The sequence below is a fragment of the Cibotium barometz genome, chromosome 45 (assembly GCF_041138505.1).
Source record: "Cibotium barometz isolate CiBa-2024 chromosome 45, ASM4113850v1, whole genome shotgun sequence".
NCBI classification, from domain to species: domain Eukaryota; kingdom Viridiplantae; phylum Streptophyta; class Polypodiopsida; order Cyatheales; family Cibotiaceae; genus Cibotium; species Cibotium barometz.
The window spans coordinates 32,713,645-32,740,248 of record NC_141090.1 but is presented as its reverse complement, the minus strand read 5'-3'; the positions used below and the strand labels follow the sequence as shown (position 1 = coordinate 32,740,248).

The 26,604-nt window shown below is 41.7% G+C and overlaps 1 protein-coding gene across 2 annotated transcripts; it reads left to right on the top strand.

The window, feature by feature from the left end:
* Positions 1-1,512: 1,512 nt before the first annotated feature.
* LOC147612665 (thaumatin-like pathogenesis-related protein 4) lies at positions 1,513-19,342 on the top strand. Of its 2 annotated transcripts, XM_086782831.1 has the most exons (3): positions 1,513-1,577; positions 18,484-18,536; positions 18,736-19,342. In XM_086782831.1, coding segments are annotated over exons 1-3 (528 nt in total). In that variant the 5' UTR covers positions 1,513-1,575; the 3' UTR covers positions 19,209-19,342. The 2 variants fall into 2 exon arrangements, with proteins under 2 accessions (XP_086638957.1, XP_086638956.1); XM_086782830.1 differs by lacking the exon at positions 1,513-1,577 and having other exon boundaries at positions 18,388-18,536.
* Positions 19,343-26,604: the final 7,262 nt, after the last annotated feature.

Sequence of the window (26,604 nt, the reverse complement as noted above, 5' to 3'; positions counted from 1 at the left end):
TCCGAGTGGAGTAGTTCCAGCCATTGGAGTGCCATCTGGTGATTGCAGAGCGGGAGGGGTTTGCATGGCACCTCCGCGGGGATGGACTTGGCGATTTGCCTCATCTTGGTGTGATGCTTCTGCAGTATGAGATGGGGAGATCTGCGCGGCCCCATGTCGCTCCAAGCAGGCCACTCTTTCTCTGAGAAAATTGCGCTCTGCTTCCGCGTCCGCCAATGCATGATGAAGAAAAGCGGGATCTTGAAGCAAAGGAGTCGGTTGGGCGGTATGATTGAAAAGAGGGGGCATGTCTTGCGCCACCGGGACCAACGCCTGCGAATCCAGGTCCATGATCTCACGCCACCTGAACTCCTTGGGGACGGCATCCAAAGCCTGACGCCACAGGTCCAAGACCTGATTTGACCCTGTCAAAGCCTGTCGCTCGGTGTGTTGCTGCAACATGTCGGTTCTTTCCTTGACGAGCGACGAAGCGGTGGCTCTGTACCTGCTCATATTTGATCATGCTCGCTCTCGTCAATGCCAGGTTTTTTAATCGGTTGTTGGCTGTGTGATTCATGTTGCATTATGTGGTTATCTTAATATCGCTATAAATCGGATGATTTATCTTAGCTACTTTACTGCTCTGTGCGTGGCTAATTCGATTACTGTCAATGGCATCAGCTTAATTAAGATTATATTTTGCTGCAGGTTGCAGCGCCACCACTTTCAATGTTGTGAATCAGTGCTCCTACACCGTGTGGCCGGCGTCGTGGTCGACGGCGTCTGGTGGTGGAGGCTCGGAGCTGGCTCCGGGTGGCACGTGGGTGCTCACGGTAGGCGCTGGCTGGTCCGGACGAGTGTGGGGGCGAACGGGCTGCAGTGGATCCGGCACCAGCTGCGCTTCGGGCGACTGTGGGGGCTTGGTGTGCACCGACAGCGGGCAGCCGGCCACGCTATTCGAGATTACTGTGGACGGCGGAAACAACCTGGACTACTATGATATCTCCATCATCGACGCCTTCACCCTGCCCATGAGCGTTACGCATCTTTCATGTAATCTCTCTCTCTCTCTCTCTCACTCACACACACACACACACACACACACACATACACATGTACACTATTTAGATATACATGCTTACATACCTATAGATACACAAACATACATAATATATATAAGTGTGTGTATCTATAGGTATGTAAGCATGTATACAAAGATTTCATTGAAAGATGTGAGATGAGATCTTCTTAGATTCAAATTCAAAATTGCTTTGGAAGATGTGAGATTTGGCTCCTCCTCACGCTTGAAGGAGGAGTGGCCATTTTGAAATAGGCCCCCCTCCTTTGCCCACGTGGAGGGAGGGCCCCATGATGCCATCCATCAAACAACTATTTTTTATCCCTTGTGATTAGGTTAGGGTGGGTGACTGACTACAACCATAAACATATGATTAGGTTATGCCCACGTGGAGGGAGGGCCACTCTCCCTTAATCCTGTATAGATATTACACCCACTGCTGTGCGGTGTATCATATATCATCGTGCCTGTCTCGCTAATTAATTATACCAACCAACTTATCAAATACATTGCTGGTCATCAGCGTTAGACGTATGGCGCAGCTAGTGTGGGCCCCCCTCATCATAGTATCAGGTACTTGATGATGTCAATCTTATGTGTAATGCCAGGTTTTTTAATCGGTTGTTGGCTATGTGATTCATGTTGCATTATGTGGTTATCTTAATATCGCTATAAATCGGATGATTTATCTTAGCTACTTTACTGCTCTGTGCGTGGCTAATTCGATTACTGTCAATGGCATCAGCTTAATTAAGATTATATTTTGCTGCAGGTTGCAGCGCCACCACTTTCAATGTTGTGAATCAGTGCTCCTACACCGTGTGGCCGGCGTCGTGGTCGACGGCGTCTGGTGGTGGGGGCTCGGAGCTGGCTCCGGGTGGCACGTGGGTGCTCACGGTAGGCGCTGGCTGGTCCGGACGAGTGTGGGGGCGAACGGGCTGCAGTGGATCCGGCACCAGCTGTGCTTCGGGCGACTGTGGGGGCTTGGTGTGCACCGGCAGAGCGGGCAGCCGGCCACGCTATTCGAGATTACTGTGGACGGCGGAAACAACCTGGACTACTATGATATCTCCATCATCGACGCCTTCACCCTGCAGACTGGCGGTTGCACCGATGCCAGCTGCCCCCAGCCCCCCATCTACCGCGTCCCCGACTGCTCCGGCTGCACCCAGGGTTGTGCCTACGGTGGCTCCTACACCATCACCCTCTGCTAAAACACAACGGCTTTGCACGATATTAGTGCATCAAAATAAATAAAACTATCCAAGCATATATAATAAAACTATCCCAAGCATACACTTAAAACCTTCACATATCATAGCTTGTTCTAGATATAATGTTTTGAATTCGGAAATAAAATAAAACAATTATGTTCTCAAAAGCCACAACAACTCAAGAGTCAGGACTAATAGCGCTAAAGTTTGAAGACCCTTCCAAAAGGTTAGAAAAACGTTTATCCTAAAAAGAGAATCTGAGTTTTTTGGGGGGGAAAAAAGAACTTTTGGGTTGTATAAACGGAAGTTTAACATGATCCCTTCAATGGAGCCCTCATCGTGGAAGGCTTTATGCCTCATTTATTTATATTGTAATCGTCATCTTCAATATGGGACCAAAATTTTGTTTCACATTAATTAGTTGGTAGAAGGGCTCCAAGGTAATTTGAGGTCAAAGTTGATTAATTTCTTTTGACAAGGGCTCCAACCTTTGGGATGAAAGAAGGAGTATTTTTTTGGAGTTTTCGTAAAGGTTATTTTTTCTACGCGTGGCATATCGTGGAGATCTTGCTTTTTTTTTTCCCTGTTCTCTCTCCCTCTCGCGCATGGTATCCCCGAGACAATAGTGTCGAGTGTCTGTCCCTTTGGCACACGCTTGCTTTGCCTCTCTCATCCAGAAAGAGCATGCTCTGGCTCTCCGGATGGCACTCTCTCTCTCTCTCTCTCTCTCTCTAGAGCCCGAGCAATGGCTCTCTCTCTCTCTCTCTCTCTCTCTCTCTCTCTCTCTCTCTCTCTCTCGTGCCTGAGAGAGAGCTCGCCGAGAGGCCTTCCATTCGACTCTCTCTCCACCGTCTCGTCTCTGCTCGACTCCACCGTCTCCCTCATCTCGTGCCCAGCGGAGGTTGGTGGGCAGAATCTTAATTTAAACCTATCCTCTTGGGTGTTCCTCTCTATTACATCCTGGTTCCAATTATTCCATCTTTATCATCAAGCCAAATAGTGATTTTGGTAGAGAGAGCAAGAAAATATCCACCTTGAAAGCATTCTTTGATAATTTTTAAATCTCTCCTGCACACTTTTCTTTATTTTTTATTTTTTTATTTTATTATTATTTTTTTGGCAAGAAACACCGGTTTATATACACCACCCACACAAAAAGCCTAATCATTTTGTAGAAAAGACATGCATAATTCTGTGGTGAATTTTGGTCGAAGGAGGGGAAAAAAAGATTCTACAAAACAAAATGGCCAAGAAGCATTACAAGCAAAGTAGAAGTGGACGAAAATCCATATATGAAGAAGACATAATAAGAATCAGAAATATGCCAATTAGAATTTTTTGTGGAAGAAAAGATGATCTTGTAGAATTAGGAACATAGGACCCAAAATCGTTTCACCTTGCAATATCAAAAAATTTGAAGTAGCCTACTCTCTCGATCTAAGAAAAAGAGTCAATCTATACCCATTCAAACCCCAATGCTTAATTTGGATGCAAAGCCACCTATTATTTCGCACAAAAAACATCAAAGCCTACCACCATTAGGCTTGTACTCAACAATATTTCCATGTTTATGCCCATTATACATTCTAAGAAAAATAATTAGGATACAATTAATTCAATGTCACATGCCAAATTTTTGGTGCTAATGTACAATAGGACAACGTAACAAATCGAGATGCCCAAAATTATAAAGATGAGTTCAACAAATCAAAATGCACAAAATTATAAAGATGAGCTACATAGATAGATAGATCATATTTTTTTGAGAATTACAAAAAAAAAAAGAGGACCAACTAAGAGTGGGAATCTAGTAGCAATCATAGGAAAATCACAAAGAGCAAACATTCAAAAAGTATCACTTATTTTACAATTCAATAGCATATTTAATAATCTGGCATGCACGTTCACTTATGCACACGCATGTTTCCATACTTGCATATGCACGTTTCCACTTCTATTCACACGTGTTTTCACTTCTACGCGTGCATGTTCACACCTAACCATGCTCGTTTGGAGCTCTAAATGCATGTATGTCATTCTGCGTCGTATGCATATCCCCAAGAATGGCCTCTGAACGTATGTGCCCATTGCATACATACATTTCCAAGTAATATCCCACAATTTCTTCTACACCTAGCCAAACTCTTACTACTTTTTCCCTGCCTTCCCCCTACTTTCTAGCACTCAGTATTCTCATCAAATAATTGTTGGTGCGGGGCATCCAAGACATCCTCTTACACAATACTACTCCTCACTCCCACCAAGAAGAGGAAGGCTATGAAACTCACCAAGCTCTTAGAGTATTAGGGAGTTGCCACACCGACTTCTCCCTACTCTAACATATGTATACACACACCCCTCTTTCTCTCTCTCACTCTCTCCCTCCCTCTCTCTCTCTAACATGCACATGCACATGCATGTATGTATATATGTATATAAACACACACCTCTTTCTCTCTCTCACTATGGCATAGACGTAGAGGTTGAGATTTCCATAGCTCTCTCTCTCTCTCTCTCTCTCTCTCTCTCTCTCTCTGTCTCTCTCTCTCTGCTCCCCACCCATTTGCAAAGCTTGTTTTGTGGTGACAATAAAAGAGACAATTAAGGATCCTAGATCTCCATAAAAGAGAGTTTACTTGGGGTGTCTTGAGGTGAAAAGTCACATGACCCTTACATTCTCCTCTACTTTTATCTTTCAAGGCTTCTGTGTTTTGTGCCATGAACAATACATGACTAGGGGGTGGTCACATATGTGGACCATAGAGAACCACAACACATACACACACAAGGTTCTAAGTGCATACACCTGGTCCACATGTGTGACTAGGGTGATCATAGAGAATAACAACACAAACACTTATAGGGTGCTAAGTGCACACACTTGGTCCACATATGTGACTAGGGTGGTCATAGACACTACAAGAGCTTGAGGGCATACCGACACTAAAATACCGACGCAAATGTCGAACGTCGGTATGTCCGTCGTAATGTTGGAGGAGACAAGTAGGGCGGGGTTTTTTCAAATTTTCGTGTCCCGTCGCGTATACCGACGCCTATACCGACGCACATTCCGACGTATATACCGACGCACATTCCATAGCATATACCGACGTATATTCCGACGTATATTCCGTAGCATATACCGGCGCTCGTAAGTTTTTCACAGCCGAGAGCCTATTTTCTGGTTTTTTCGCAGAGAAGGCGCGTTACAGGTCAAGAAGGTCTCTTTCTCTCCCTCTTCTCTTTCTCTCCCTCTCCTCTTTTTTCCTCTCTCCTCTTTTCTCCTTCTTTCTTCTTTTCTCCTCTTCTCCTTCTCCTAATATGTTCTTGCAATTGCTTTTACTTTTTAATTTAAGAATTAGGACGTTTAGGGTTTTGTGTTTTTTTGGCTCTCTATGCATGTTGAGAGCTCTCTATGTATGCATAGATCTCCTAATGCATGCATAGAGATTTTAGGGTTTTGTATTAGTTCTTTTTCTTGTGTTTAATTTACTAATTAGTTTGTTTAATATTTTGTTTTGCAACTCTTTCACCTCACCAATCTTTCACCAATCCTCTCCTTCAGCTTTGCAAAAAAGAGGTAGATCCTCTTTCGATTTTTCTTGTTTATGCTATTTTCTATGAATTATTGCATCCCTGTTTTATGGTTTAGGGTTAGTTTTGGGTTCTTGTAAGCTTACACATAGGATTAATTTAATATCTATGCATAAAACCTATAATAAGCTTGCAATCTCTATGCATAGCCTTCTTGCAAGCGTTATGCATAAGCTCTATTCATAGAGCTTGTGAGCTTGTGAAATCTCTATGCATAAGCTCTATGCATAGGCTTTATGCATAGAGTTTGCAAGCTTATAAAATCTCTATGCATAGGTTTCTTACAAGCTTATAAAATCTCTATGCATAGGTTTCTTGAAAGCTTGCATGGACATTGTACATAGAGCTTGCGTAGCCTTCTTGTTGAAAGCTTTTTGAATGTTTTTACTCTCTTATACATATAACATATAAGTCTTATGCTCTGTTTTTCTATGCATAAGGTATTCTCTTTATTCATAGAGTTTATATATGTTATCAAGGTAAGATCTATTATCCATGTAAAACAAGATCATGTTTATTACACCATTGGGTGATGGGATTAAGGGTTAGCATAGTGCATAAGGCATATAGCATAGAGCTTATGCATAGAGCTTATGCATAAGTCTTGCATAGAGCGTATGCATAAGACTTATGCATAGAGCGTATGCATAAGACTTATGCATATGGCTTATGCATAGAGCTTATGCATATGGCTTATGCATAGAGCGTACGCATAATACTTATGCATATGGCTTATGCATAAGACTTATGCATATGGCTTATGCATAGAGCTTATGCATAAGGCTTATGCATAGAGCGTGTGCATATGGCTTATGCATAGAGCGTGTGCATAAGGCTTATGCATAGAGCGTAATTGCATAGAGCGTGTGCATAAGGCTTATGTGAAAGGGATTGTTGGAATGCAATTGCAAATGCCTTGATTGTGGTTAACAAATGCTTATGCAAATGCCATGGTGAGGGCATTGTGAATTGTTGGTTTGTGTTGGAGCTTTTGGATGATGGATTGAGGCATGAGTCCATGCTTTATTGATGAGTTCTAAATTGTAAAAGGGCATGAGTCATGCTCAATACTTGTAAGCCAACAAACTTGTTCTATCATTTGATATTATCCACATCATTTTGTACCTACACTCACCATTGCTACCACTTCAAGTTTCTATAGAATCTAGCAATGTGTGAGGGTACCTTGGCATTGGTTGGAGAGGCCAAGGGGAGAATGGCTTGAACTCTTTGTGCCGTGATTGCTTGGTAAAGCGGTACAAAGGGGGATTAGGTACACTGGTGTGAAGAAATGGCCTCAACCTTCACCTTGGAGGAAAACTCGGTGAAGGGGTGAGAAGAGCTTGGTCGGGAGATCGGCAAGCTTCAACGCGCGTCCTCAACAATCCTCACCATCGACTTTGTGGATGCATTTGGGCAATGGGGCCCCTTTTCCATCATATTGTGTGGATATTGCAAATGCTTTGATGGACAAAGAGTGCATATGATCTTTCATGACATTGTGGGATACAAAGAGTATTGCATTGTGATTTGAGAAGTTGCATTTTCATTTGAGATTTGGTTCCAATTACAAAGGAGACTCTGGCGGAATTTTTCCAACAAGGGAGCCAAACAAGCTTATTGATTGGAGATTTACCCCATGGATACACTTGAAGAGTTATTCACAACTACCAAGGGGAGAAACACTAATCATTTGTAGCCGGATTGAGCTTTGGGACCGAATTTTGGGAATTTCTGGGATTTTACAAAACCCTAATTCAGTCCTAGGGTTTTTGGGATTAGGTCCGAGTGATTACACGACTCTATTCTACTCCTTGAGAGTTTTCAAATGAGCCATAGAACCCCTTAAATCGGATATCACAATCTCGGTCAAAGTAGTCATGTTGACTTTCTAGTCAAAGTCAAACAGAATATACTTCCACTTTGTCTGAATCAAAATGCTTTTAGGGGTAGGTTCTATCTTCCGTTAGCTTTCTATAGAGCCGTCAAAATCCTAATTCCGACATATATTTTGCGTTTTAGAGCCAGATTACTACTTTCAGCTGTCCCGCACAAACCCTAAAACAGAGAGTACTTGCCCACACCTAATTCTTACTGTGTTCATTTGGGAGGATAGTAGACACCATTACCTACCCATAGAACCTTCTTTTGTCCAATTCCGACATCATTTGGGCATTCTACCAACATCTTGCATTTCTTCACTATGCCGAAGGGAAGACCACGCAAGGGTGGGGATGTTGTGCAAGAAATGATCATTGGTGATGAGGACATGGAAGGTAATATGGATGCAAGGGATGCATTCATCAATGAAGACAATGGGGGCAATGTACAAAATCAAATTTCTCAAGGGACACAAGCGGCGGTTAACCATGACAACCTCGTGCAAATGCTTGTACAACGGTTGGAGACCTTAGACTCCAAGCTTGATTCTCATTTTGAAACATTATCCTCACGGATTGGTGTGATGGAGGACAAGTTTGGGAAGTCTCAAGCACAAGAAAAGCATGGGAATTATGGTGACTATGAGCAAAGAAAAGGCAAGGGCATCTTGAATGAGGGTTTAGGGTTTATGCATAGAGCTTATGGCTTATGCATAAGACTTATGCATAGAGCGTGTGCATATGGCTTATGCATAAGACTTATGCATAGAGCGTGTGCATAAGGCTTATGCATATGGCTTATGCATAGAGCTTATGCATATGGCTTATGCATAAGACTTATGCATAAGGCTTATGCATAGAGCTTATGCATAAGTCTTGCAGCCTTATTATGCAAGCTTATACTTATACTATGCATTTAGATTATTGCATAAGGCCTTTATAAATAGCTATTTATGAATAGAGATAGCTTCTCTCTCCATCCTTGTTCAAATTCTATTTAACTTTGTATGGAGAGGAGATAAGCTAATGTATGAGTTATTTTTAAAATCTCCCTCAACGGCTGGGGAAAAGAAGCCCGTTTGACGCTTTTTTAAATATTTGTCAAGTCTCCCTCAAGGCTGGGGAAAAGAAGCCCGTTTGACGCTTTTTTAAATATTTGTCAAGTCTCCCTCAACGGCTGGGGAAAAGAAGCCCGTTTGACGCTTTAAATGTTATTTTTTAAAATCTCCCTCGCGGCTGGGAAAAAGAAGCCCTGTTTTATGGTTTACATAGTGCTTTGTGTAATTCATAATGATTTGTGTTTAATGAGCTGCATATACATGTTATCCTGCTAGATGGAGCCTCTCAATCTTGAAGAGAGAATAGCGTGTCCATGCATGCGATGTAAGTACCAAATCTTTCGAAAACGAAGGATTTGCAACGAGCATGTTCATGACGCTGGCATATTTCCAATGGAGCGCTTGCAAAATTTACGGTTTCAATCGTACAACCAAGCAAGTGTGCAGCCGCATCTTGATAACATTGCGCCTGTGAATTCTCGTCCCCAACAAAGGATGAGGATATCGCAGGAGGGAGTGACAGATGGAGCTCAATTAACAGCACCCGAGGGAATGGAAGAAGGTCAGGAAATGGAAGAAGGTCCAATGGAAGAAATGTTGGATGCCTTCATCGAGCAACAAGAAGCTCTCTTCGAGGAGCATGAACATGAAGATCATCAACCACGACATTCTCAACGGTCAAATTATGAACCAGAGGATGATAGATCTCTTTGGGGCTACTGATCTTGATGAGGATGATAGAATAGATAATGATTTTTAAAATGATGTATCTTAATGATTATGCAAATAGTTATGACATATTTGTAATGGTTTTATGACATTGAAGGTCCTTTCATTGTTTACCATTGTTAATGTTTACCATCATAATCACTACTGTAGGAGCAAGTTGATATAGTTTTACCAATGTTGTTTATCATTGTTAATGTTTGTCTTATGGTTCTTTCATTCATTGTTTACCGTGTAATTTTCATTTCGCACAAGTTTGTCATATGGTTTTTTGTCCAACAGGCCATGGGTGACTCACCGCCCTACAACTACAGTCCAGATTTCTCATTTAATCCTACACCGCAGGGCATGAGTCCCCAGCAGTTATATGGTTTTCTTTCGTCCATGACTCCAAAGCAGAGAGCCATGGCTCAGAGTTATTGGGGTTCTGGAGCAGGGACATCTGCCTCACCATCTGGCTTCCCGACGCCAGTTCCCACACCCGTGGGTACGACAGCAGCTCCCACACCTCATACCACACAGCCTTCCACTCCTCTTATAGCTCGATCTACCACCTCTTCACATAGACGACGCTCACGTAGTAGGTCTTCAGGGGGAGGTTGTTGTGGTGGTAGTGCCACAGATGCTGTGACACCACCACCACGTGAGCGTCGTCCTTCGCTCTCATCTGTTGATAGCACACCCATAGGGTCACCTTCCACTCCCTCGGGTGCACATGACCATGACAACAGCAAGATTTACACAATTAGGGATGGGGCACCAATAATGGATAGTGCAGGGAAGGCAATGAAGACACGCATTCGACAATTGTGCACTATACAGTTTCATGACTCTGTCATGACTAAATGGGATCAACAAGACAAGGGGAAGAAAAATTATATAAACACAAAGATAAAGCAAGAGTTCCAGCCATCTGACCCTATGAATGTCGTCTCTAATGAGTGGATACAGTATACAGCTCGCATTTTGATGGGGCATCGTAGGTCAGAGGCGAGGGACGCATTTAGAGAGGGGAAGGAGAAACCTGTTTGGCTAGATGACAGGGAGTGGGCAGCCATTGCTCAGGAGCTCACCGAGACACCAGACAGGTTTCAACAACAAAGAGAGGCGGCAAGGGCAAGACTCCAAACAGTAGGGGCTTCTCATCTCGGGAGTGGTGGTTACGAAACCATGCGCCATGAATTCGTAAGTGTTTGTAGCAATTTTATTTATTTAAATGTATGTATGTGGGCTAAATGTTGATTTCTAAAAGTTATAATTGTTAATCGTGTGTGCAGGAGTTGGCCATGAATCGCCCACCAAGTAGGCGAGAGGAGAAGTACGTTCACAAACATGGCCTTGTGGCCTTGTTTGAGATGCTTGAAGAAGAAGGAGAGACCGTCAATTGGGAGGCATTACCATGATGTAAGATGACCTTCAAACTAATGAAATATGATCAAAACATTCTTGAGTATTAATGTTTAATTTAATTTCTTGTTTGTCGATCAGGAAAATATGCAAACGAGCACGGTTGTTTTTGTGCTCTATTTTAGACAGAATGGTGCTGTCTGTTTGCTGTTGTTGATCCTGCTCATTGCAGGCAGCTAGGCAACAGCCAGGCAGCACTATTCTGCCCAAAAAAAAAATTCTGCTACAGCGTCGGTATATACCCCGGTACTGACGTCGGTATATACAGTGGTATTTTTCTCGGTATTAAAGTCGGTATATACCCCGATATTGACCCCGGTATATAACACGGTATATGCACCGGTATAGATGCCGGTTTATGCGTCGGTATTACCCCCGGTGAGCGTCGGTATATTAACCGGTATAGGCGCCGGTATTACCACCCGACGCTTATACCGACGCTACTGTTCCGGCGCTTATACCGGCGCTTATACCGATGACGTGGCTTTTTTAGACCCCGTTAAATAGCGCCGGTATAAGCCCCGGTATTAGGCTAACATGTAGTAGTGAGATAATTGCACACACACATGCACGTGCATATAAGTAAAACCAATTAACTATCTCTCTCACACACATTGGAACTCTATAAATTCTATAGCATTCTCTATGTTTCTATCTTTATCTATATCTCTACCACCCTAACAGTGAGAAGTAATTCAAGCGAAAGGATTTTAAACCATATACATAGGCTTTTTTTTAATGGAAATCTTTTTGATTGTAAATTTCTTTATAATATACATGAATAATCACGTATTATGCATTTGGAAAACATTATATGGGTCATATAATATAAGTTCGAGGGAAACCATTAGGGACTATATATAACCAATTGTGGCTATTTTTCAAGGGGGTCCAAATTTTGTTGGCTATTTTATAAATTCATTTTTAAGAACATTCACCCAACTTTATATAGTTTTTTGAGATTTCTAAGAAAGATTCACCAGAAATACATTAGGTACTACCATTCTATTTAAGAAATCCAAAAGATACCCCAAATTTCTAAATTTCTAAGTCTATATAGAATATATATTCATGAAGCCATCACACACATACATTCTTGAAGGTGCCTTATTTTTAGCCTGAATGCAACGTAGCTCTTTCACTATGACATGTCGAGGACATAGCAGCATTCCAGTAATGTTTATGCTTTTGGGATGTCGGGGAATTATGTTGATGCTCAGTAGCGACTATAGTAGCAAAATTTTGTTGTTGTTTTGTTGCCCAACAACAAAATTGCACTATTGAGCAACGAAAATAGTAGCAAAAAATCACTGCTATACTATAATTTTGCTACTCAACAATGAAAATAGCAGCGAAAATTTGTTGCTATTCTTGCTGCATAAAATTCCAGAGAGCTGTTGAGTGCTGCATTTAAGTTATACATGCCACATACAGATAGAAAATGATCATAGTTGAAAAAAAACATCCATTATAACCCTCGGAGCAATGTTTTGAGCAAAACAATAAAGATAGTTGAAAACTTTTGAAGGGAAAAAATGTCAATATTATGAATCTATCCCATCTTGTAATAGATCCATATGTGTTGCTTCATGAATATCTATATCTAATGGAAGCTCAATGAAAATATGGGGTTACATATCAATATCACTATCATTATCCAATGAAGCATTGTCATGATTGATAGATGACTCATCTTCTTTGGATTGATGTTCCTCATGCACTTGATCGGCCTTCTCTAAATTGGTTTCTTCATCATCTTCTTCCATGCAATGGTGTGATCATAAAGCTCACATCAGGGATAAATCATCATGAATTAATACAAAATTAAGGATAATCTCATACAATGGGCATGATGCCTAAAGTGAGTTAACTTCCCACCAAGAGGATGGCTATCAAGCTTGCCATGATACCTAGACCTTGAAAGGCCATCTCCAAGAAAGGAGCCAAGATGTCAAAAGATTTCAAAAGGTATAAAGGTAAAAAAGTTAAAGGTACAATGATAGCCCATGAGCAGCCTTTTATACTTGAGCCCATGGCCAAGGTCCTAGACCATGGCCAAAGTTCAATCACCACGTCATCCTCACAATCTCTAAAATCATCACCATGATCATGGTCTGTATCCATCAATGGAATCCATACATAACCTACATCCAAAGATAGGTCAATATCTCTAATCACTAGATCTAGGAAAATATCGAAATCAAATGTAAAGTTTGCTAGATCCATATGCATAAGAGATGCATAATCCTCTCTCTCCTATGAAGCCTCACCTCAACAAAATCATCGCTATGCTCACATGTAATGCATGACTGGCCAAGTATATGCACTAAACCCAAGTAAATGCATAAATAGATGCATAAAAGATTTTTGTTTTATTATAAAAGTGTTACTTTCATCAAAATTGATTTTTATGCATAAATAGATGCATAAAAGAATTTTTTTATTATAAAAGTGTTACTTTCATTAAAATTATTTTTTATGCATAAATAGATGCATAAAAGAATTTTTTTATTATAAAAGTGTTACTTTCATTAAAATTTATTTTTATGCATAAATAGATGCATAAAATTTTTTTTTATTAAAAAATTGTTGCTTTCATCAAAATTGATTTTTATGCCAAAATAGATGCATAAAAGAATTTTTTAAATTTTAAACGTGTTACTTTCATCAAAATTGATTTTTATGCCAAAATAGATGCATAAAATAATTTTTTAAATTATAAAATTGTTGCTTTCATCAAAATTGATTTTTATGCATAAATAGATGCATAAAAGAATTTTTATTATTATAAAAGTGTTACTTTCATCAAAATTGATTTTTATGCATAAATAGATGTATAAAAGAATTTTATTATTATAAAAGTGTTACTTTCATCAAAATTGATTTTTAGCCATAAATAGATACATATAAGGATTTTCTTTTATATAAAAGTGTTATTTCCATAGAAGTTGGATTTTATGCATAAATAGATGCATATAGAATTTTTATATCAAAATAAGAGTTCTCTTTAATCCTATGTTTAAATCCCATGAATATTGGTAAATGAATAAGTAAATACTCTGTGAGAGAAAATTCAATTCTACCGTTTCATATTCTCTAGGATGGTAATGAGAAAACTCAAAAAAAACTATCGAAGTCAGAATTTTAGATAAATGATTAATTTATTCCTCATAGGATTTCGTGATTAGTTTTGAATTTAGTTAAGCAAATACTCAATGAATGAAATTCAGTAAAGTAGTAATTGAAATATTACCCTTCGAGAACGATAGTTTAGGAAGAACCTTTCCAGACTCAAACTCGGAATCAGACTATGACCAAGATATAACTCCTTCGTCAGTTTCAAGAAAAGACGATGTGACCAGTTCAGAAAAGTTCACTCAAATCACCCACCGAATCTGAAATCAAGTTAAGACCCTATGCTCCTACCACCTCACCTACCCAAGTCCCTCCTCCTTGCTTTAGTTGTTAGATCTTGCATGCTTCTTATCTACCGCCTCATTGACTCCTTTACAATGTGCATGCGTTGAGCCCTACTCTTATGTACCGCCTGTTTTAGGCCCTGGTCAACTATGTACCACCTACATGATGTTGGCTAAGCCTCATGCTTCTCTGTAGTAACCCTCCAACGCGGGGGGGACTCAGGAGCAGTGCATCTTCCTCCGGTTCGACGGTCGACCCCTTTGCATTGTTTCATGCCTTTCCACATGTGTGCTATTGGCCAAGCCTCATGCTTCTTTATAACCCTCTACCGCGGCCGGGACTCGGGAGCGCATCTTCCTCTGGTTCCACGGTCGACCCCTCCTTCGATTTTCACACGGTTTGTCCCTTGCTTTAGCCTTTGAATGGGTTGAGGTCCTGGGGCTGTTTGCCGCCTGTGTGTTGTTGTCTGCTGCTTCTCTGTGAGTTGTAATCCTCCAACGGCGTGGGCGCATCTTCCTCTAGTTCGACCCCTCTGCCGATTTCCACACCTACTGTCTCCTAGTCGAAGGAATGCATGATGCATCGGTGGGACGACGTGAAGGACTTGCAGTGGCAGCCTGCTCATCCATTTGGCAAAATAGTAGTGGATAGTGGCTAGTAGGTAATCTTTAAAAAAAAATCAACTTTCATCCTACTTGTGGTTTACAAGAAATATCTATTATCCACAGTTTGTCCTTAATTTTTAATCCTTTTATTAGTACAAAACAAGGGATTTGTGAATCGTGAGAGGCGACGAGCGGAGGGAGGGGTGTGAGGAGGGAGGGAGGTGGGTGGATTGTTGTGAATTGCTTGGTTTGGGCTCCTATGAAGATTTTTGGGGAAGTGATATTGATGCTTGAATCTACCAAGATTTTCTTTGAAATCCAACTATCCTCACCCTCTAGAACATGCACTGTCGGATCTTCTTTGGCTCCTCCTATGTCCTCTACAACATGCCACTATCATGTACTGTGAAATCCATGCTCTAAACATACTCTGAGGAGCCCTCGATCATTACTAATTTCTAATATCTCAAGTCTGGTGCACTTCCCCATCCACTCTAATCATCCTTGGGGGTAGTCCATGCCTATGGAATTGTGCTCTCTATGTCTACAATCATCTAGGCAACTGTCTCAAATTTTGATTGAACTTGATGGCTAGTTAGGTATTATATTGGGTTAACTTGAATTTGTGTAGTTTTCTCTACTCCATGGTGGTGATACATTTGACTAACTTGACGATGATTGAGTGTGGACAGAAAGTGAATCTTAGCAAACTCAAAATAACAGCATAATGCATTCTTGCAATATTATAATTTGTAGACGATTCAGCTTGGTAACTTTTTATTACATTGTTATACATATATCCCTACTTAACATAATTAAATCCTTTGCTTAAAGTAGTTTTCTTTGGGAGGATTGGGATGCATTATAAAAGTATTGAGCTTGATTTGATCTTGAGTCATTCTTCATGCTAATGTATTTGGTAGCTAGTAAGCGAGAGAGAGAGAGATAGAGAGAGAGAGAGGGAGAGGGGGAGAGGGAGAGAGGGAGAGAGAGAGAGAGAGAGAGACTTATTCACCTTCGTCCTTTAGATATGGAGGGTCTGTCTATGGTAATGTCTCATAGGGGGAGATGTAAAAAGAGTAAATCTCAGCCCTCAATAGCCTCGTTCAGGTCCAAAGTGGTTAATGTCAATGCAATACATGAGAGTGAGAGCTCTCCAAATGATGCTCTGGATTGCTTCGGAGTCTTTATCAACCAATCCCAAAAGGAGGTGGAGAAATCAATGGAATCTTCTTCATCCTTGGGCATACTTATGCAAGTAGGTTCTCTTGGTGAATCTATCGCTATTGGAACAGCATTTGTACAAAATACGTTGGATGCTTTAAATAATAGGTTTCTTGACCTTGGAGTATTCAACTCAATTAGTTTATTTAATCCTTCCGCATATCCTCCGGATCCGTTTGATAGCGGAAAACGGACCACATAATGGTTGGAAAGGCTTATCAATAAGCGGAATGTTGATAGTCCAATCATCGAAATCAAAAGGTGTCTTGGTGAACGAGAGGATTTTGTGGGTATGCTATATAAAGTGGCTAGGAATAGGGGTATGTATGATTATTGGAAATTTTGTAGCAATACAAAAACATGGTGGGATATAGATCCAGGGTTGATGCACTTGCGGGCAGCAATACAAAAACTTGGTGGGATATAGATCCAGGGTTGATGCACTTGTGGGCAGCAATACAAAAACATGGTGGGATATATATCCAGGGTTGATGCACTTGCGGCAAGCAAGCATTGTTGTTCTGACCAACACGACATCGTGTGAACGGGGCTTCTTTGGTCAAAATGCTATTAAAACTAACTTGAGATGTGGTTTGTGCTTGGAAACCCTTGATACCTTGATGTTGTTATCACTTAATGCAAGTGAAGTGTCTCAAATTCATTGGAATGATGCCTTTAGTACTTGGTTAGAAGAACGAACATATAGGCGGGCAATGCCATTATAGTGATGCATGCTTTTACGCCATCGCTGTATGCTTTTAGGCCATCGCTGGACTGTATAGATTGTCGGCTGCATTTGGACAAAGGTTTCTTTTTGGGAAAAAGTCATGGGTGGCTGGGCTATACAGGTTATAGGTTACATTTTAGAAAAAGATTCATTTGGGAAGTAGTTGATTGCTTGTTTTGGGAAAAGTTCATGGCTGTTAGGCTACGACTATTTTGTCACATTTCAGAACATGAACATGCATAACATATGCATTTGTTGGATATGTAGTTGAGGACTCTGCACATACTAGTTTTGGGGGCCATTTCAGCCACTAGTATGCAAAGCACATGCATATGGCTGCATTGGTAATCCTTTGGTGGGTGAAGCAAAGTATATTGCAACATTGCATCATGATGTTTAACACATGTATTGGCTATCTTATGGTGATGAAGCATAGTATAGTACAACATTGCATGTGTATCAAAAATATATATTCGGCATGTATTTCATTCGAGCATATCTATGAAGGGAAGTATGTACATGTGGTGCTTGTGAAGGGAAGTACTTTTAAACATGTACATGTGGTGTTTGTGTTGTTGCTACTTCTTTCTAAGCTCACTCATTCGTGTGTACCGTGACTAGTGTAGTATCACGAGTTTCAAGGTGCTTGGTAAGAGTTTAAACCTACGTTTAATCTTAAAATCACAAAATTTAAATATTTATATTTTGTTTGATTTTTTGTCTCATTTGTACTAACTTTCTAGTGTGGGAGGGGGGGGGGGAGTTGGTTCTCTCCAATGCTTATGGTGAAGAGAACCAACTCCCCTTCCCCGCCCCCGCCGCCGAAGAGAGCTTGGTGTAGCCACTCCACGTGGTGAAGGGGTTCAACTCCCCTACTCTTTCTTTTTATGTGGTAAAGGGGCGGGCCCTCACCATCGACACAATAACGTTGGAGATTGCGATGTATGTATTCGAGGCCGCTTACATCATCTCTCCTATCATAGGTAGGCTTGAATCCTATCTACTTTGCTATTCAAAAATTTTCCATACGCATGAAAATTTACTTTTGGATGATCATTATGTTATCATTTGCACTGCGATGAATAAAGTTGCTTTTCAATTTGTACATGATAGTAATAAATGTGGTGTTTTTGGTAGCATGCTTGGATAAAGCTTCTTTTAATCAATATATTAATAGCATTGTCTAAGATAATTTAATATGATTTTGTTGTGAGAAAAAGAAGTCTTCCACTTTGAATATTGCTAATATCTTATGATATATATAAAAAAGAAGTCTTTCATTTTAAAAATAATACTTGTCATTTTTTAGTCATATATGAAAAGCCGTGATCAAAATTACGGTGCGTTTTTTAAACGCTTGACTTGACTGACTGAATCGTGACTTTTGTAAACGTCTCGACTGACTTTGAAGGCGCCTGGCGTTGAATTTGGGCACTCGCGAGACCCTGAGGCGCTAATATATATATTACACCCACTGCTGTGCGGTGTATCATATATCATCGTGCCTGTCGCTAATTAATTATACCAACGAACTTATCAAATACATTGCTGGTCATCAGCGTTAGACGTATGGCGCAGCTAGTGTGGGCCCCCCTCATCATAGCAGCATTGTGCGCAGTATCAGGTACTTGATGATGTCAATCTTATGTGTAATGCCAGGTTTTTTAATCGGTTGTTGGCTGTGTGATTAATGTTGCATTATGTGGTTATCTTAATATCGCTATAAATCGGATGATTTATCTTAGCTAGTTTACTGCTCTGTGCGTGGCTAATTCGATTACTGTCAATGGCATCAGCTTAATTAAGATTATATTTTGCTGCAGGTTGCAGCGCCACCACTTTCAATGTTGTGAATCAGTGCTCCTACACCGTGTGGCCGGCGTCGTGGTCGACCGCGTCTGGTGGTGGAGGCTCGGAGCTGGCTCCGGGTGGCACGTGGGTGCTCACGGTAGGCGCTGGCTGGTCCGGACGAGTGTGGGGGCGAACGGGCTGCAGTGGATCCGGCACCAGCTGCGCTTCGGGCGACTGTGGGGGCTTGGTGTGCACCGGCAGCGGGCAGCCGGCCACGCTATTCGAGATTACTGTGGACGGCGGAAACAACCTGGACTACTATGATATCTCCATCATCGACGCCTTCACCCTGCCCATGAGCGTTACGCCCTCCACTGGCGGTTGCACCTCGCTCTCCTGCCCCGATGCCAGCTGCCCCCAGCCCCCCATCTACCGCGTCCCCGACTGCTCCGGCTGCACCCAGGGTTGTGCCTACGGTGGCTCCTACACCATCACCCTCTGCTAAAACACAACGGCTTTGCACGATATTAGTGCATCAAAATAAATAAAACTATCCAAGCATATATAATAAAACTATCCCAAGCATACACTTAAAAGCTTCACATATCATAGCTTGTTCTAGATATAATGTTTTGAATTCGGCTACTTTCTAGCACTCAGTATTCTCATCATATAATTGCTGGTGCGGGGCATCCAAGACATCCTCTTACACAATACTACTCCTCACTCCCACCAAGAAGAGGAAGGCTATGAAACTCACCAAGCTCTTAGAGTATTAGGGAGTTGCCACACCGACTTCTCCCTACTCTAACATATGTATACACACACCCCTCCTTCTCTCTCTCACTCTCTCCCTCCCTCTCTCTCTCTAACATGCACATGCACATGCATGTATGTATATATGTATATAAACACACACCTCTTTCTCTCTCTCACTATGGCATAGACGTAGAGGTTGAGGTTTCCATAGCTCTCTCTCTCTCTCTCTCTCTCTCTCTCTCTCTCTCTCTCTTTGCTCCCCACCCATTTGCAAAGCTTGTTTTGTGGTGACAATAAAAGAGACAATTAAGGATCCTAGATCTCCATAAAAGAGAGTTTACTTGGGGTGTCTTGAGGTGGAAAGTCACATGACCCGTACATTCTCCTCTACTTTTATCTTTCAAGGCTTGTGTGTTTTGTCCCATGAACAATACATGACTAGGGGGTGGTCACATATGTGGACCATAGAGAACCACAACACATACACACACAAGGTTCTAAGTGTATACACCTGGTCCACATGTGTGACTAGGGTGATCATAGAGAATCACAACACAAACACTTATAGGGTGCTAAGTGCACACACTTGGTCCACATATGTGACCAGGGTGGTCACAGACAATTGCACACACACATGCACGTGCATATAAGTAAAACCAATTAACTATCTCTCTCACGCACATTGGAACTCTATAAATTCTATAGCATTCTCTATGTTTCTATCTTTATCTATATCTCTACCACCCTGTGCGCTTTTGTCGCACAGGTCGTAGCTGGGGACTTGCCGGACACCGTATGCGAGCCACGAATGGCTGCAAGCATACAACCAGGGAAGGAAGCTCAAACAGAATGCAAAGGGTGTGTCACTCACCGCTCAACTGCCGCCTTGAAGGATTCTCACGTCGCAGTAGTGAAGAAGGAGCTGCCGTCGCCGCTCTACCACCTCTCCGCCGCCGTGCCGCTACACAGTGCTCGATCGCTCTCTCACTCACTCTCTCTCTCTCACACACACGCAGGAGAAGGAAAACCAAGGAGATAAGACAAGAGCACTCTTGTATTCACAACACATGAGAATGAAGATTTTAGGGTTACATTTGACTCTTATAGGTGACTTGGCCGTTCACACTTGGGCGCCCATACATGGCCGGCCGATCCTAACCCTTATCTTACTAATATTCAAGGTGCGTCTCTCATCGACGATCACCCAATCCCTTCATCCTTAACATATGGTGCCGACAAGCCCGGCCCATGACTCAGAATATTTAAATTAATGACGTAAAACATAGTACGTCTCAATGTCCGTCATAGGTTAACATGCCCCCCTTCCTGATGTAGATTCCGTCCTCGAAAGCTATGGTATGGTAAGCTCGATAGGGTTGTTGTTGACCGTCTGCAAAACAGGGAAGTAGAGTGAAAGTATGCTGGAATTCAAAAGATATAAAGTGTATAAAATCAAGCATGTTAGACCACAATGGATGTTGCTATGAGAACTTAGTTTAAGGGTCACATGAATGAGCTAGTGTAGCAAATTAACAGGAGTTTAAAATTATTGAAAGTAAATCAAGAGTAAGCAAGGTGTCAAAGGTTAATCAAGGTTTATAACTGGCCTAAGTCAAGGAAAATAACCAAGCTTAATAAATAAACAGATGACCACACTGTGTCTACTCTAAGAACAAGTTAATACCACAAGCCTAGGGACACAAGAAACATCAGAGTTATAGGAGCTTTTTGCCCTTTTTTTTAAAAATGCACGTGATAATTTTTACACACAATGGCGACCTTCCTAAAGCAAAACTAACATCGATCCTGGTACCATGTTTAACACAAGGCATTATCCAGGAATCTATTAGCTCACTTTAGGCAAGGCTACCCCCTACCAACCAAGGTATCGGTCTGGAGTAGAATACTCCTCGCCTACCAAGTATCAATAAGGCGATAGGCCAACATTAAAGCACATCATAGACTTCTATTGCCATTTATTGTAGGCTTTTTTTAAAAAAAAATCTATTCTTTTGATCTTCGCTCCTGAACTATAATTGGTCTTGCATCCTTTCGACAAAGGGGTAATAGCTATGTCCTAGAGGTCAACACACACATGGCCAGGTGTCAAACATTAAGATGGTTTGACCCTAGACCTAAGACAATCGTATTCCAAGGTTAACTAAAGACGTCATGCTGCCTAGGAATATTTCCAATAAAGTTAAGCTCATTAATGATTTACACCAGCATGCAAGCAACTTCAAAAACTAAGTAGTACATTGACAATTTCCATGTGGTCATGCATTATAGTTTATGCAATTAATTGAACAGTAAAAACGAAAGAGAGTGGGTATGGAAGAATTACACCTGTAATTGGAGATCTCCTTGATTTGACGAGACAGCTTGCAATTTGATGTAGATATATTTTGATGAACGTTGCAGCAGTCTCAGGACTTGAAAGCGAACCCACCTCAAAATTTTCAACCTGTACAATCAACTAACAAGCACTATACCTCGAGAGGCACATCAGTGTGAAATTTTCAAGACTTGTTTAAGGAATCTAAACTAGAAAAAACTTGAAAACACTAACCTACCTACCAGTCACCACACTACTACTGAGGCTACGGTAAGAGGATGTTGTAGAGTCCTGGCTCTAGCCCTAAGGCTAAGCCTCTATCCGCATCATCCAAATAAATAAAGTCAACCTCAGTAGTGCCATGAGTTTCATCCGTCCATTCATCATTGTCAGATATTTCCTTTTCATTTTCCCATCCACATAAACTCATCAAAAATGTAACCATGTGAGGATAGTCATCTTGTGGAAAAGGAAAGCATTGGGCTATCCGGGATATGTCCTCTACGGAGTAGGGGTCAGTCATGGTCAATAGGCGAATTAGACATTCTAATTCCTCAACATTTTCCTCTCTGGCTAGTACATCTATATGATCCCATTCAGTTTCAATTACAGGATAGCACATGTGGAATATCTGAGAAAGGTACAGATGATACCTCTCACCAAAGGTAGGAGTGGATGAAGTGTATGATGATTGGGCATCTGCCATATCTGCAAACACAAATATAGCATCAGTAGGTTTATGACAGGTCAATCTAGTTCTTGATTGTATACGGATATTTCTCTTGTTTTTGTGCTCTTGCTCTTTTTACTATTTTTTGTTTTTCTTTTCTTTGTTTTTTTTTTAAATGTATGAAGCTATATATATACATCCCCTTGAATTTGGCAATTACATGGTCAGGGGAGAAGAAGGTTAAGGAGGAAGCATTAGAATGTCGAGCGTGAGTACATGCTCCCCCTTTCCTTGGGTAGATCATATTATTTGCAATGATGTTGCAGCCTCTTGGAACCAATTTGTCCAGCGGGTCATAGGTTGTGATGTGGGCAGATAGCTTTTTATGACCCTTGTGGCCACATCCAATTGCAGAGATGGTAGTGTACGCTCCCATTGACGAATGGAGGAAATGGTTTCCGACGATACTATTACAAGGGGAGACGTAGACTCATCGGTTTTTGGTTGGGTGTTGACAAGAGTCGGTGTAGAGCATGTAGAAACTTCTATATGAGTGTGTGCCTGGCATGAGGAGCTAGAAGCTTCATGTGGCTCTCCCCTTCCTGAGCTAGGTGGTAATGATCGATATCGTTTGGGAATCCAAACTAACTCTAGAAGAAGTGGTGCGGAGTACTCTATTACCTTTCCCTTACCACGGTCTTGAATTGTCATTGGGGTGGCAACAATTGGTTTGCAAGGTTTTACAGGTGATGTAGAGGGATTCAACTTATGTTTAGGGACCCAAATCTGGTCATTCCCCTCGTAGTACCCTTGGGCTACTAATAATTTTTTAGGGATCCATCGTGATGTTACATTGCCCTTTCTCGGGTGGGTAGCTGTTTTCTTCCTACGAGGCTTCTTGGTGGCTGAACGAGATTGAGCAGGGGAAGTAGCTGTTAACGAAGCTTTTGGGACCCATTTGTATATACTCTTTGGCATAGTAAGCGGAGCTTTAGAGACTACCCTACATGTTTCCACTCTTGGCGTTGAAGCGTTAGAGGAATGGCAAACAATCAAAGATGGTTTTGCCACTGGACTTTGTGAATTTTCATTATCTAATATTTGAGTGGGTGACTTAGGTGCGGGATTTTGAGCGGTCAGTGTTGGTTCTTGCATCGTGACTCGTCTGGTTGCCCAATCGATATTGCATTTGGTGGCCATCATCCATTTGCGCCCTAAGTTTACAGTCCCTTCCATTGTACTAGCACGCATAACCAAAAAGCTTTGAATTATGGTTTCCTTGTCATAAGCAACCGGAGTGTGCAGAATTCCTGAGACAGGGGTTTTCTTCTTGTTGATTCCTTGAACTTGGATAGAACTCTTGGATAAAGGTGGTTTTCCCAGTTGACACCACACGCCATATGATAGAGCAAATTGTGTTGAGCTCCTGTATCCAATAATGCATTATACAGCACCTCCCCGTAAGGACTCTGTAACTCAATTGGGTATCTTAGAGGTGGGTTAGATTCCAGTGAATCCCCGTCTGCCTCCTCGAAAAATGCTTGTGTAATCCCCAAGTTGGCTTCTCGTTGTCGCCTAGCACGCTGTTGACGTTCTTTGGCTTCGACTCTCGCTTGTATCTTTTTAAGCTCAGCTTGTTCTTTAGCTGCCTTCTTTTGATGGATTGCATGTAACTCCTCCTGGCTCAGGGGGTCATAGTATCTTTTGAATTTACTCCCATTAAGGAATCCAATGGTTTCAACTCCGTCGAGAGTCTCCACTCTCATGGTACCTTGCGGGGTAATTTCACATACTCTATATGGTCCCTTACCAGCATATTTGAGCTTCTTCTTTTCGTTTCGCACTCCATACATCAGGACTTTATCCCCAACCTTGATGTCCTTGTCCTTTAGATGGCGATCAAACCATTTTTTCCTTCTATCCTTCTCCACAAGGGCATTGTATACAGCCAATTGTCTTTCTTCGTTTAGCCGCTCAAGGATATATAGACGCTCTACTAAGGGATTACCATCCCAACCCTCTTGAGTAGCAACACGAAGACTAGGAATGAAAAATTCCCACGGCATGACTGCTTCTTGGCCATATACCATTTTGAATGGTGTGCAATTAATAGCCACTTTGTACGCAGTACGATAGGCCCATAAAGCTGTCATAAGCTTTAGATCCCAATCCGTGCGATGTTGCTTCAACTGTCTTTGTCAAAAAAGAGATTAAAGTCTTGTTGGTACTCTCGGCTTGGCCATTCGCTTGCGGATAGTAAGGAGTAGATTTATGATGGGATATCATGAAATTTGTTGTGAGCTCCTTAATCACTTCATTTATAAAATGCGTACCATTGTCGCTCACAAGTTCAAAAGGACAACCGAATCGTGTGATTATATTTTCAAAGAGGAACTTGGCTGTTGTCCTCGCATCTGCCTTACATGTCGCTTTTGCTTCAGCCCATTTGGTCATATAGTCAGTGGCCACAATAATATAGCGAGATTGTGTGTTTCGGGCTGCTGGACTAATTGGACCTACAAAGTCTAAACCCCACTTTTCAAATGGTTGGTTTACTTTGATCGGATGTAGGGGCATCTGATCTTTCCTCTGGGGTTTCTTATATCGTTGGCATTCATCGCAACCCTTCACAAAGAGTGATGCGTCTTGGAACATAGTGGGCCACTAATACCCTGATTGTAAGATCTTTCACGCAGTTAAGTCTCCTGAGAAGTGACCACCGGCTACGCCCATATGTGCCTCTTGCAAAATGTATAGATACTCATCCTCTCGGGCATAACGCCTAAGAACGTCATCCTTTCCTCTTTTATAAAGAGTCCCAGCTATCAGGCAATAGGGTTCGCATTCTTTGATTAGCTTTCGAGCTAGATCTTTACGAAGTTCCTTGGGTGGAAAGCCATTAACCAAAAAGTTAACAATCTTCTCACTCCATTCAGGCATTGTCTCCACCATGAACAGGGAAGTGTCCGGTAAGTCATCATCAACCCCCCATAGGAGCCTCACCATTAGGTATGCGAGACAAATGATCAGCCATAACATGTTTTTTGCCAGGTCTCACAACAACAGTGAAATCAAACTCAAGAAGAATCAATAGCCATCGTGTGATTCTTCCTGTGGAGCATGGTTTGTTTACCAGATACAACAATGCTTGATGATCTACATAGAAAACAAACTTGGTGGCAAGGAGGTAATAACGAAATTTCCTTACTGCGTATATCATTGCCAACTCTTCTCGCTCCATAGTGGTGTAGTTCATCTCAGCATCGTTCAACTGGCGACTGGCAAAGCTAATGGGGTAGTCTAGCTTGTGTTCTCCAGGTTGAGTTAACACACACCCAATAGCAATATGCACATGGAAGAGTAAATCCTAATTAGGCATTCTCAAGATTGGAGCACTCGCCAAGGCATTCTTTAATAGCTCATAGGCACGATCACATTCTTCGGTCCAAATAAACTCAATGAGAAGCTTATACAATGGTCAAGCTATTTCGGCGAAGAATAGAATAAACCTTCGATAATAACCAACATGGCCCATAAACCGTTGGACTCCCTTGTAGTTGGTGGGTGGGGGTAATTCCAGAATGACCTTGATTTTACTCTCGTCAGTGGAAATCCCGTTTTTGGACACTATATGCCCTAAGATAACTCCTACGAAGTATAATGCCAAAACCTCGTATAATCAATGGCTCCTGAAGAAGTTCCCACAACACAACCATCTATCTCTAACAAAGGAACTCAAAGGGAAGGCCCCAGAGCCTATGCATCTTCATTTTTGACAAACCACATTCTCAGAGGCCTCGTTCATCGATAGCCACCCCACAAGAGACTCTAGCATCATCATTGTCAACGGTGCCCATAAGTCTCAAACCTGCAGCCTCAGTGCCAACCAAGGTCAAGGAGGGCCCCAAACCCTCCACATAAACCCAAAAGAAAACTCCACCATGACAACCACAATTAAGGTATCTTAATATTATCATGATGTGGGTGGAGAAGAAGCTACTTGTAGCTCAAGGCTACTATGAAGGTGCCAATCAAATTTGGGTGTCTAGACAGTCAAAGCCTCTTCCTCAATGCAACACTTAGGGGCCAAGGAAGAAGAAAAGTACTCCACAACACCATCCACAAAAGCCTATGTGA

Coding starts and splice junctions, on each gene's coding strand:
- LOC147612665 (XM_086782831.1), top strand. Junction 18,537..18,735: donor AGCATTGTGCGCAGTATCAG/GTACTTGATGAT, acceptor ATTTTGCTGCAG/GTTGCAGCGCCACCACTTTC.